This window comes from Dromiciops gliroides, chromosome 5 (assembly GCF_019393635.1).
Source record: "Dromiciops gliroides isolate mDroGli1 chromosome 5, mDroGli1.pri, whole genome shotgun sequence".
Taxonomy (NCBI): Eukaryota; Metazoa; Chordata; class Mammalia; order Microbiotheria; family Microbiotheriidae; genus Dromiciops; species Dromiciops gliroides.
Window position 1 is genome coordinate 143,136,713 of NC_057865.1, and position 14,304 is coordinate 143,151,016.

Consider the following 14,304-nt stretch of genomic DNA (forward strand, 5'->3'; position numbering starts at 1 on the left):
TTGGTAGGGATATAAAATTAAAAACAACAGATTCCCTGCCCTCAAGGAGCTTACATTCTAGTAGGAAAGATGAGACTTGTAAGCAAATAATATAAATCACATTTAAAATATTATAAATGTATAGGAGAAATTAGAGTAGATTTAAGGAAGAAGGGATTATTCCTAGCTATAGGAGAAGAGAAAGTATTATGGTACTGGAGGTGCCATTGAATCTGCCTTATATATTACCGAATATCTTATTAACAAATACAATAGAGTATACTAGATATTAAATAAGAAAAGGGGTTGTTTCAATTGAACAGAATAGCAGAATTCAAACAGTTGATTTGAATTCAATTATTATCCAATTGAAAATTTGTAGTAAATAGAATGGGAAATTTGAAGACTTAAAAATTATTACTTTGGAGAGCCATCCAAAATATTTCAACAAGATTGTATTCCTAAATAAGCATTTAAGAAAAAAACCTCTTTTAATTTTAAACTATTTATAATGTTCTCCTAGGAAATCCATATTTATACAGCTTTACTTTCTTTTTAGGTCATGGTAATAAATTTTTTAAAGTAAAAAGATAGATCTCTGAGAAGCAATATAGTTTAATAGAAAGAGGTCTGGCTTTAGAGTCAGAAAGACCTGGGTTCAAGTTTGACCTGATACATACTGGCACCATGACCCTGTGCCCCAAGTATATACTCTAAAAATATAACTTGCAGAGAAGATATTGATCTGTATTAGTAAAGAAAGTTCCTCACCTGGTACTTCTTACCCTAGTTAAATCACAGGTCCAATTTGTTTTTAAAAAAGGTGGATCTCATTTTAATACAGAAATACAGAAAATTCTCTAACTCATAAAACAAATAAACCTGGGGCATTTATTTACTTAACAAAAAGACTGGCCACAGACTTCTCTGAAATAACTAGTTCCCTAGTGCTTTTAAAATATCCTTCAGTTTATAAAAAGTTCTTTTTACACCTCTGTTCAACACATATAGATTACATGAAGGAAGGGATACAGAAGTAATTTTCCTTAATGTTAATAAAGTATAAAATGTAACATACATAATCTTTAAGTTCAAGCAAATTTTGAAAGAGTTGTTTAAACTCACTGAGAAAAACACCTGATCCACAAAACAGGGTAATCCTTTTCAGCATGCTAATTGCTATTCTTGATGTTCATTCACTGAAGTATTTGCCTTCAGCATTGGGGCTTAAACTATTGATATTTCTAAAGCAGGTAGATCTTAAAATGGCACAAACCTGTATACCCTGGGTTTCACCATTAGCCTGTATTTTTTTTCCTTTCTAGACACATGAAATGACTCCAGAAGCTTTAAATATTCAAATTTATTGTTTTTTGAAAAATTTCATAGGCAAAGAAGAATGGAGAAAAGAAATTGTAAATGGTTCTCGGAGCTTCTTTGGGTTAAAGGGTCTACTGCCAGGAACATCATACAAAGTTCGAGTTGGTGCTGAGGGGGATTCGGGTTTTGTGAGTTCTGAGGATGTGTTTGAGACAGGTCCAGGTGAGATGCCCACCATGTAAGGTGGGCTCATATTCAGAAATCAGAGAAAGCAAATACTTGAATCGTGAAGTGATGTTAGTGGAGTCATTTTTGGTTTGAAAGCATTTTTCCCGTAAACCTTGGTTTCCTCAGTATTTTAGAAATTTGTATTACAAATAACCATATTGTACAGGGTGGGCCAAAAGTTACAGAGGTTTCCATATTTAATAACGCCTTTATTTTTTGTTTTTAATTTACAATACCATAGCATCTATACAGTAGATATAGTAAATGAATTTACACTACATGTGAAAAATCAGATCTCATAAATGGTAAAAAAAAAAAAAGAAAAAATAATAATTTTCAAAAAGTTATTAAAACATCATGACTTTGGGCCCACCCTCTACAAGCAGATATTAACATCACCATGCTGTTAATTTCTAAGAATAGAAAAAAGAAAACTGGTCTTGAAGTCTGGGGATGTGAGTTCTAGGTTCCAGTTATGCTATTAATTAATTAGCTGTGTAATTCTGAACAAATCATCTTAGCCTCTCTGGAGTTTGGTTTGCACTTCTCTTAACTGAGTAACAGACAAAATAATCTAACTCTCCAAAATAATCTCTAGCATTCCATGATTCTCCATACAAAGTTTCTGCATTTATTAATGAAAATGTAAACATGTTTCCTGCTCCTTTAAAACAAAAAGAGTTGCCACAACTGCTAGTATGGTGATGCTCAGCATTATATTTAATCATAACTTGATCCCGAAAAAAGTTTCATTCCAAGCACATGACTCATACAGCTTGCTTGTTCAAAAAAATCATGTCTTTTTGTTTCAAATATTATGATTTTGAAAAAATGATATTTTCTAAGTCTAGTAAATACACCTGTGTGTAATATAAAAATATTAATGTGATAACATTACTATTTTATTTACTTTCTTAAAATCATAATGTTTTGTCATATTTCATACATTTTTCACATGAAAATATGACCATTTTAGAAAAGCATTGAATAAATCCTAAAATGAGAGTATTCATGCAATATTCATGGTCATCATTCATTTTTTTTTTCTGTCTGCATCCACAGCATTTAGCTTAGAGCCATGAATATGAGTGGTTTAGCAAATGCTTTTTGTGTTGTATTGGTTGGTCCCTGTCATAAGGATTCAATTTAATCACTTTAAATTTGTGGGTCTGTGCATTGTCACCTGTAAACAAACTACTTGAGACTTCTGAGCCTTAGCATGTTGTTAAGGGGACAACACAATGCAACATGTATCTATTAAGACTCTTCTATGTGCAGAGTACTCTGGCTCTGGGGGAGATGCAGAATGTAGATAAGGCATGATTCCATCCCTCAAGGTACTTGTATTATATTAGTAGAATAAGAAACCATCATAGCTGTATCATACAATAATTCCTGATAAATCCATTAGGGAGTCATAAACCAAAAGTGCTATGTGAGGTCCAAGGCAGAAAGTCATTACTGACTCGGGAAATCAGGAGAAATCTCATGGAGGAAATGACATTTGAGTTATGGACTCACTTTCTGTAGATCTTAATTCCTCATTTACTCATTGAACTAACCAGCCTTTAGGATTTTAAACTGATCACCTGGGACAATTGGAGAAAGAAAGCTGATAGAATCAGTTTGGCCTACGAGGTCCAAGTGTGAAATTTATAGGGTTGTAACTGCTAGGTAAGCCCTGTAAAGGTTGTATATTTTCTCATAGCTAGAGTTTGCCATCTCTAGCTTACACAATAGAACTTTATCACAATAGTTGATCCCATGGTGGGAATAACTGAGGAATATTTTAAGTACATTATCAAGACGATATTGGATTTTCTATTTTACAGAGATAATACGTGTTAATTATAAATATGTATTATATACACATGTAAAGTTCAAGAGAAATATTATTTGGAGTAAGACTTTAAAAATATAATACTTAAGTATATATTGGCAACTTCTCTCCCTAGAATTAGTTTCTATCCACTCATCTGTATGTTAATCCTCCTCTAGTGTTTCAGACACAGCTAGGTATTAACATTAGGTAGAATCCTGAGCCTGAAGTCAGGAACATCTAAGTTCAAATTCATCTTCAGACACTAGCTGAGCAAGTTACTTAACCTCCATTTGCCTCAGTTTCCTCATCTGTAAAATGGGGATAATAATAGCACATACTTCTCAGGATTGTTGTAAGGATCAAATGGTATAGGTAATTGTAAAGTATTTAGGGCAGTGCCTGCCACATAGTAAACACTATAGAAATGTTAGCTATTGTTTTTATAATCATCATTATTATTATTATTATGACCTTCAGGGGTGCAAAAAAACAGGCTGTTAAAGGTTTTTCTCTTACTTCAGTCTCACCTCTATTTCTGAACCATACTTCGAGGCACAGAAAAATGGCATGAAAGTTTGCCCTCCTGGCTAATTACTTAATTCCACACATGATCTAAAACCTAATCTGTGTATAATCTGCCAGTCCCGGGGATTTATTATCAAAAGTTACTGTACTTGCTTTGACCATCTTCTACCCTGTGGGACCTTTATATACAAAAATATCCTTTTAGCCTTTTTATTTCCTTTTCCTTCATTGTCTAAGATGAAGAGAAAGAAAGAAAGACTAGGGAAAGGTTTCAGGGCATTTTGTTTCATTTGGACCTGTTTGACAACTGTTCTCTGTCTCCCCACCCACAAAAATAACAACAGTAACACAACAACAAGGATACCTCAACCAAAAAAAAAAAAGCTAAATAATTCATCTAATTTTAACTCCTTTCTTATTAACTAATTAACACTGAAAGCTTTTTAAAACTCAATCAGGTCACCTATAATTTATTTTCCAGTTTGAACTAAAAACTGCATTGTTTTTCTTTCCAAACAATTTATTTGACTATGATGGGTCTTAAAGAGTTATATAGTGGTTTACTCAGATAGTATATGGATCAAATAGCTATTAATTACCCTTACGCTATTTTATATTGCACTTTCTCTTCAACCCATGCCTTCCAAGTTGTGTTTTGTCATCCTTATGCTGTCTGTCTGAGCACTCACAAAAACCTGCCCACTCACAACGTTACTGCCCAAGTAGTTGTGACCCATACCAAAAATAGAAGCCATCATGATGCATGATGATGGAGGTGTGAGGGAAGAATGGGGAGTTTGCTTTGTTGCATAGTGCTTAATCTCACACTATAGATGTATTTCTTTCCCATAGCAATATTAAAGTGTCTTAGCTAGTGGTATTACTAAAATGATTTTTAGGAACTGACTCTTAAATGAATTGTTTGTAGCCCTTCCCACATCACATACACAGTTCTCCCCCAAACCAGCAACAAAACATCTGAACTTTGGTCCAGGCCCTGTCATCCATGCAAGGCTGCTGCTGCCAGAAGACTCAATAAAGGAGCAGGCACATCTCCTCAGAGTCATGTGAAGAATTCCTATATACTCTTTGGGGGAAAACAAGAGAGAGTAAGATAAGAGAGGATGGGGGAATTCAAAACTATAGGAAGTGGAAAACAAGGACTAAAAAAAGTTCGGGTTCTAGGCCTGAATTTGCAATTAATGACCCTTGTGACTTCGGTCAAGCTATTTAACTCCTCAGTTCCCTTATATGTAAAATAAGGGGATTGACCTAGAGGATTCCGAGATTAATTCCAACCCTGAACTTGTATTCTTCTCTTTCCAGTCACTGTCTGCAGCTGGCTCCTTACCCCGGCTATTCTGTGTAAAACTCCTGATATAAAACTAATTTCCAGGGTTATATGGTAGCTGGAACCTCTGGGAAAATAGTGTAATTACTAATGTATCAGCAGGGAATGTTAATATATAACAGGTTTAGAAAGGAAAAATGCAGAAATAGAATCCCAACTCTAGATCCCTGTTCCCTGTTTAATTTTGAAGCAACATTAGTCCTCACATCATAAATCGAACCTCCGCCAAAGAATTAATGCTTTAACTCCCAGGTATTAGGAGTAAATTTTCACCTGGAAACCCCTGGAGGGAAGATGATATATAAATCCCCTAAATTAGCTAAAGTGAGGATAGATTTTTGACATCTTCCCCACAGCATGTAGGAATTCCCCTGGTAATGGAGGGAAAAAAATCCATGGCCAGAATTTGTGTAAATCTAGAGGGAACAAAGTATTTTTGCTTAAAGTGAATAGCAGAAGTTCAGAATATCTCTTAAAGTTACCTTGGGTTTCAGAAGTGCCCCTATTAGACATGAAGTGAGGCGTACACAAAAAGCTGTATGGTCTCCCACTTTATTTTTGTCCCATTGTGCTTCTTGAGTCATTCTTCTCTCTGTCACAATCGTCTGCTAAGCCTGCTCTTCGTTAATTTATTATCCATAAATATGATTATATGATATGGTCATGCCATATTTAAACTTCCATCTTTAGGCATATGTGCAAAAATGCAAAGTCTCAAGGAGCACTATTTTAATGTGTCCCAAGAGATGCCTTTTGCATTTAATGAGCAATACTGTGTAGGAAACAGAGGTTGGTCTCTCAAATTGTGGTGATGTCACATACCACATGCCATCCCCAAACCTATCAAAAACCAGTGTGCCTTCCCTCCTCTTGGTATAGAGGTTGATAGACTTCAGGTATGGAACGAATGATACATACACGGCTAGACATAGTTGCTTTCTCAGTTTTCCTCAATCGTTTTTGGTTGTTACAGGAAAGAGTTTGACTGGATGAGGGGGATGGGGAGATGAGAATCACAGTGATGTTAAAAATAAAAGGTATCATCAGTAATTTTAAAATATGCCACTCAAATCCCTAAAAGTGTAATAGACCCCATGGGAGAGAATTCATTCTATTCCAATCAAACATGCTTTTATTAAATCCTTACTGTTTAGTGTGTAAGAGGCTTGGATGGGTGCTAACAATGCAAGTACAAATATATGTATTTATGTATGTATATATATGGGTGTATGTATGTATGTATATAATGCATATATATGCATTTAAGGTCCTTGAATACAGGGATATATTTTAATTTATTATTTATAACCATGTTATATAATATTTATTTCCATTTAATACATTATATTATGTATATCACATATATTTATAATTTTGTTTATTTCATCAATCTACCTACCTCCCCATCTATCTATCTATCTATCTATCTATCTATCTATCTATCTATCTATCTATCTATCTATCTATCTATCTATCTATCTATTTATCTATCTATCTATCTATCTCCCATACTCAAGGAACTTAAATTCAACTGGAGGGAATATGGGTCCTTACATGAAAATTCCTGAAAAATCTCCACCTCAGTAACAGGGTTAGGGTGTAAAACAAATAACTTTATTCCACTCAACTGTTCCCTAGCTAGTTGAAGGACCCTTTCCTTCTAGCACAATATTAGACTGTAGGGCGTGTATATACAGATGATAGATAGATAGATAGATAGATAGATAGATAGATAGATAGATAGATAGATAGATAGATAGATAGATAGATAGACAGACAGACATAATAGACATAATAGACAGATAGACATAATATATTGTGGATACATATATATGAGACAGCTAGGTGGCTAGTAGTTAGAGTGCTTGAGCCTGGAATCAGGAAGACTCATCTTCCTGGGCTCAAAATCTGGCTTCGGACATTTATTAGTTGTATGATCCCCTATTAGAACTACATATCTTTTCAGGATAATCAAGCACTTTTGCCTTATAGAGCACCAGAGTAATTAATTGAGGTGTATGCCTATTTTGAAAAGCAGGTCTAATTATAAAAATAAGGATCTACATGGTTTAAACAGCAAGACAGTACAGATAAGATTTGGAAGATGCTAGGTCTTCAAGGAGAACTAATAAGGAGGGGGGAAGGCAGAGGACTGTAAGGTCATGGGATATTCGCCATCATGTGACAAATCTGATACACTTTTGCTTTTGAGTGATGGGAGTATCAAACCTCAAAAGTATCACAGTCATTTTCAGTTGAGCATTTAAATGAATTATACCCACATCCTTTACATCAGTGATCACTTTTATTGAATAGTTCTATGAGTAGCACCAGATGGCACTTTAAATTATCCTAATTGTCATTGCCTGGGCACCTATTCATGTTATTTGAGCTTCAATGAGCAGATGACTAACTAGAGATCCCTACTTGTGATGCAGGCCAAATCCCCCCCTGACCAAATATAGATGACGGGTAGTGAAGAGAAAAAGACTACTGGTGTTTGTTTGTAATACAATCAAAATAATTTCATTTCTGACTTTGTTTCCTAAAAGACACATCTTTTGTTCTATTAATCATACTTCACTCCAGACATTGTTTCCCTTAACATTTTGTATAAAGGAGGACAGGAAATGAAATGTTGAACATGCAAAACTAGGACTAAATAATGTTTGTCAGAGTATAATTTCCTGCATCATCCCGCAAACCAAGGATTATGGAAGCTGACCATGTCTGGCTCATTCAAAACAAATTAAATAAAAAGCTTGACACAGCTATTTTTATGAGGCCAAAAGGAGACATGCCCTTCTCTCTGAGTAGATTATGGCAGGAGGAGGAGTGAGAGTGTATTCCTTTTAAAAATAAATTGATATCAGTTAATGTCTATTTAAATTCATTTACTTGTTCATGGGCATGTCTGACTAGTAATTGATACTTTGCTTTTTGTCATGCCCCCTTTGAATGACACGCTAAACTAGCCACATTAACCTAGGTTTCAATGGGAGATTGAACGATGACTGGTTAAGTCAAAAGCACTGTATTCCTTTAAAGTGGATCATAGACTGATTAAAAAAAAAAAAAAACAACTTGACAGAATTCATCCAATCCAGATAAGTTCTATCTCCTTCAAAGCAGCCACCTAGGAGGACCATGCCCCGACAATATTGTCTTTGTTCAGGACACTTTTGGAATTCTTCCTTTAAAATTACATTCAGAATTCACAGAAGTGTTTTAAATATTCTCATTGGTCATGACTCTTCATCCCTTGATTTGTTTTTTTAATGACCAAAAGTAATTTGAAGCCAAATGTGATGAATAATGTCATCCTGTATTTTAATGTTAGATAGCCAGAAAACACAAGGGGAAATCCATGTGACAGATATTAACCACTAGTTTCCCAAAACTCCATTGACTTCCTGTAAGGTCACCCATGGGGAAGTTTGCTACTGATTTTGTCTATCTCCAGGTTTCTTTGCTCAACTTGTGCCTTCCTAGTGACTGTTTTCAGATGAAAATGAAGTGTGAAAGTAAAGACACTTCTTTTCTTGCATGGTTCCTAACTGGCTCTGAGGGGAATCTTTAAAAATGCCACTGTTCTCTGCAGCAACATTGGAATGATTAGTTTTCCTCCTAAGGTGCCTTGTTGAACAGCACGCATCTGAGGGCATAATAAGATTTGGTACATTTATTTAAAAATCAGTCTCAATACCTATCATTGTCCCACATTATTTGAATGTTCCTCTTTAAATACGATGGGCATTTTTTACATCGTTTTAGGAATGTGCTGAAATGGAGAACAGATATGACAAAGAAATTGAGGGAAAAGGGGTTTTTTAAGCATCAAATGTTATTACTATTCAATCTCTACTATGAAAAATTACATTCTAAATATGAATTAAGTTGTTTTTTCAAAGTACAATAATCAAATCGTTGACTGTTACATTCTGGTTTTATGCTATTGATTATATTGTTTATGCTACTAATTAATATGCTATTATTTTATTACATAACAAAAATGTTAATACTAAAAACTTCTGCAAATGCATTATTTTATTATTACAATTTTTTTTTCTCTTTCTAACCTTTGCTCCCTTTCTCTCATTTCCCAGCAATGGCAAGCCGGCAAGTAGACATTGCTACTCAAGGCTGGTTCATTGGCCTGATGTGTGCTGTGGCTCTTTTAATCTTGATTTTGCTGATTGTTTGCTTCATCAAAAGAAACAAGGGTGGTAAATATCCAGGTAAAAGAAGACATCCATATTGCTAATCTATGGTTGCATTATTATGTCTTAAAACTATGTTTGAGGGGCAGTTGTGGCCCAGTGGATAAAGCATCTGCCCTGGATTCAGGAGGACCTGAGTTCAAATCCTACCTCAGACACTTGACATTTACTAGCTGTGTGACCCTGGGAAAGTCAATTAACCCTCATTGCCCCGCAAAACAAAATAATTAATTAATTTAATTAAATTAAAACTATGTTTGGCTTGTTAATTGTAAAAGAGTGTTGCCCATATCCTCCTAAAGCCAATATTTCAAAACCTTTGCTTTTGCCCCAATATACATAACAATAATAGAAATATTTTCAAGAGAAAGAACATTTTAGTGGGTAGGCCCATCTGTGTTAAAAAAAATGTCAGTGGCCCCATGTCTTAGTGCTTTGGGTGATTATGAAATTTTAAGGAGCAGCCTGAAATGTTTGTCTGGCTCCTTACTGTCCTAAATACAGCATCTACATAATCTCTCCAGATGAGGGTTGTTGAATTCTCTTTGTATAAGACATACTTCAATAAATCATCCCTGTGACTTCCCTGACCAAAACACTATACTTGGAATCAAGAAGATCTTTTATCAAAACTCATACACTTTCAAATTGCATGACTTTAATCAAAGTCACTTAACTTTTCTTGGCCTCTGTTCTTTATCTGTGAAATTGGGGAGCAGGGATGGGGGAAAGGGATTAAACTGGATGGCTTCTAAGGTCCTTTCCAGCTCTAAATCTCTTATCCTATTGTTCCTCCCTGGCCACCATCCCACACTGCATGTAACTCCTTGAGGCTAAGGACTGGCTTATTTTTTTTTCAAATTTGTAACCACAGTGCTTAGCATAGTTCCTGGTACAAAGCAGGTACTTAATAAATGTTTTTGCATCCACCCATTCATCCCTAAAGTTCTGCTCTGATGCCTCCTTGTGGTATAGAGGTGACCTTGGATTCTTAAAGGCTATGCTAGCTTGGCGAGTCCTAACAAACTAGAAAAAAATTTAGATGAATGCAAAACCCGAGAAACAGAGTTTCTGGATAATCAATAATCAATTTATTAGGGTAGCAAATAATAAATTGATGGTCAGTGGTTCCTCTCAGTAACCAAAGACAAAACCATGGAGGTCACTGAATGCTTAAATACTTTAGGAACAAGAGGTGCCCCTTGACAGGTGAAAATCAACCCTGACGGGTGAACAATTAATGAGGGGGGTAGACATATTAATCAGGAATTGGGTTAAAAGTCTTCAGCTCTGGGACAGCTAGGTGAGGAAGTGGATAGAGCACCAGCCCTGGATTCAGGATGACCTTAGTTCAAATCTGGCCTCAGATACTTGACACTTACTAGCTGTGTGACCTTGGGCAAGTCACTTAACCACAATTGCCTCAACAACAACAACAACAACAACAACAACAAAAGTCTTCAGCTCTTCCTGCTGAGAATGTAACTTGATCTTGAGACTCAGCTGCCTCCAGCAATCTGGGAATCTTCTCTACCCAGACCACTCTCGTTGGTTTTCTTCTTTATAAGTTGGGTCACCCTAAATTCTAATGGAGGGCTCCAAGAAGAGGGGCTTATTTCCTAAGGGCAATAATTTACCTAGATTAGATTCTGCTTGTAAGGTCTAATAGTTGGTTGGGGTCCCAACCAAGATCTCAAAGCATATACCCAGAGGATTTGGGTAATCTCATCTATCAGCAATGCCTTTTAGAGAATGACCTGCAAGGTCTGGTCCCTGAATGAGGAAACAGAAAGGAAAAACTACAATACTAATTTATCTATTGGTTATTCTTTTTTCTTTTCTTTTTTTTTTTTTTGGTGAGGCAATTGGGGTTAAGTGACTTGCCCAGGGTTATACAGCTAGTAAGTGTTAAGTGTCTAAGGCCAGATTTGAAGTCAAGTCCTCCTGAATTCAGGGCCAGTGCTCTATCCACTGTGCCACCTAGCTGCCCCCAATCATTGGTTATTAACATAATAAATATTCATTCCCTCAATTTCAAGTATGGGCTTGGTCAAGGACCATATCTGTAAGTCTAGGGACCAGAAAAATTCGGAGGCTTATTACTAGAGATTCACCATCCCATAATGGATTTTTTGGTCATTTCAACTCATAAAGACAGTCTTATAAACTGTCACAGTTGTGATCTGGATTGGTAGAAGAGTAACCATGCCAATGAAATCACAGATCACATCTAAGATCCTTAATGGTACTGAAGGGTCCTACAAGTTTTTCCAAATGTGAGTGATTCCTATGTGGCCAAATCTGCAAAGTGGTCAGTTTCTAAATATGAACTAATAGCCTGGTGAGAGCATATGAAGAAGACTAAATATATATACTGTTGAAACCTTCAATGTGAAACATAAGGAACATAAGGCTTCCACATTAAGTGAAACCTTGTCACAAAAAGCCAAATGTTTAGATGTTACCAAGTGTTTAGTTTTTTTATACTCCCCCACAATTTTGGGGAAATAAAAGTATATTTACTGCCAACTTCTGTAGACCTTGAAAATCTACTACGTGCTAAAAATAATTTTATGATAACACTGGAAAATCAAATGTACCAAGATGATTAAAAATCTTGAACAGGGAGATGTCAGCATCAGTGGTTAATGATGCCGTTTTGAATGTTTTAGTCAAAGAAAAAGAAGATGCACATGCTGATCCGGAAATTCAGCCAATGAAGGAAGACGATGGAACTTTTGGAGAATACAGGTTAGCACCTACTACACATCTTTGTTCTTATATTTTCTGTCAGTCAGGCTCTATTTAAGCACCTGCAAGAGAAAATTTTTTTTTTGCCTACAAAGTTTCCTTCTCAACATTTGGCACTTTTTTCAAATATCAAGTACAAATTTAGTTTGGAAAATGTATAAATTCCAAGTCCCTTACTGTTAAAAAAAAAAAGCATTTTTGCTCTTCATGAAATGTTTCTATTTTTGATCAGGGCTTGGAGATACAGTATTGATGGAAGACATAGCTCCATAGATGTCCGTTGTTATTCCTTCCTATTTCTGTGAGCTATTTGACACTGTCTGTTCCCAAAGCCTTGTGATCCCCTTGTACCTTCCCTCTGCCTTGGAGTTAAAGGGTTGCCTTTTATAGTATGAGGGGTAAAAGCACTACATGCTTTGAGAGCCCCCATTCAGTACAAAGTTGGGGTAGAGAATAAAAAGTGTTTCTCTCCCCCTTCCCACTATCTTTTGATATGGCCAGGAATACAGTACTAGTGATTGAGCACCCCATAGCCATGATCACACAGGCTAATTCGGTGTCCCCTTGCATTTCCTCCTTGCTTCTCTATGCACCTGGTATGCAGATATTTCCTCTACCACCATACACATACTTAATGTAACAAGAAGAAAGGAATAATATTCATGTTACTTGGAAATACCTTTGCCTCCCATTCAGGAAAGTAGCTGTACCCAAATGTCCTTGTTTTTACAAAGTTTAATCTTTTTTTAGAATGCTATTACTTGCCAAATGGGAGGCAAGTATTCATTTGTAAGAATCTACATCTCAATAAGATGACAGTTTTAGCCTTAAATGAAAACCCCAGAAATAAGTTTTACTTTTAAAAAAGTAAATCTGTATTAAGAGCATATACATGTCAGGTCTATAGTGAAAAGGTTTTTTTTTTTTTTTCTGAAAAGATTTTATATGGCAAAATCTTTTCCCAAGTGCATTTCTAAATTGATATGCAAAGGCTAGGATTTAAAAACAAACAAAAAAATCCCACTATGCCCAGGCTGCAAAATTGACTTAGAGGAGCAATCAAGAAACTGCAGTCAATTTTTCTCCCAAGCGACCAATACTGCTTTCTACACAGGCACTGAGTGATATCCACCATAATTCTCCATTTTATTGTTATTCCCCAGTGGTATGTACTACCATAGACAGTATTATGTGGCCTTTGCTATTTTGCTTTTAAAAAATGGCCACAAGGCTTTTAAAAATAATTCCATCAAATGTGCCCTCTGCAAAACTCATTGTTTTTGGCAGTTTGGGGTTTGGTTATTTTTTTTTGCAATAGATAAATATCATTCAATTAACATGTGTTTATTAAATGCCTACTATGTTCTAGGTGCTAGGTGTTGGGGATACAAGTAGAAAGAAAATCATCTCTCCTCTTAAGAAGCTTAATTATAATCCTAAAAAGCCCTTCCAGTATAAAACTGGAAAGTGACATAATGGTCATTTGTCAAATGACATACTTAGCCAATATAGAAAGAGCAAATCTTTGATTTGAACTTAAATTTAAAAAAAATAATGCCTATATCTTTGCCCAACCCATTAGCCATACTCTCATGACTATAGTGTTTTATAGACTCTCAATGGCCCTATAGGAAGTACTTCATCTACCAGAGTTTTAATGATTTAGTCTTGATTTGTTTTCATCATTAAAGAAATGTATTCCTTAAATCCCATAGCAGAATAAAACTAATCTGCTGTTTATGTAAATATGTTCTTGCCCAGATATATTTTAAACAGATTAATGACTTTGTTAGGTAGATCTCAGTACAGAATAGAGGAAGGCATTCGTTTCTTTAATAGGTGAAAATTTTGGTAGTCCAAAAGTCTGTTTTTGAAATACATTTGTATCAAGGCCTTTCCACTCTGTCTCTGAAGGCCTCTTATTTAGGATAAATGGTGGGGAAAACTTTAAAATAACTGTGAGCTTTATATTATGGCACTGAAACTTTTTTCATACCAAAAGAAAAAACTGATTATGAATGCCAAAGGACAGTTTTCATTTTATTTGTAAGGGTGGTATGACACATTAGCTAATCTGGGAAAATTTGCCCATCCATAGTCCTTATTTT

General features: G+C 35.4%; 1 protein-coding gene across 1 annotated transcript in view; it reads left to right on the forward strand.

The window, feature by feature from the left end:
- NRCAM (neuronal cell adhesion molecule) overlaps positions 1-14,304 on the forward strand; it is a 208,304-nt gene that overhangs the window by 184,167 nt on the left and 9,833 nt on the right. The window contains 3 exon segments of the mRNA XM_043968191.1: positions 1,369-1,521; positions 9,332-9,463; positions 12,118-12,196. Of these exon segments, the coding sequence (XP_043824126.1) occupies positions 1,369-1,521; positions 9,332-9,463; positions 12,118-12,196 (364 nt within the window).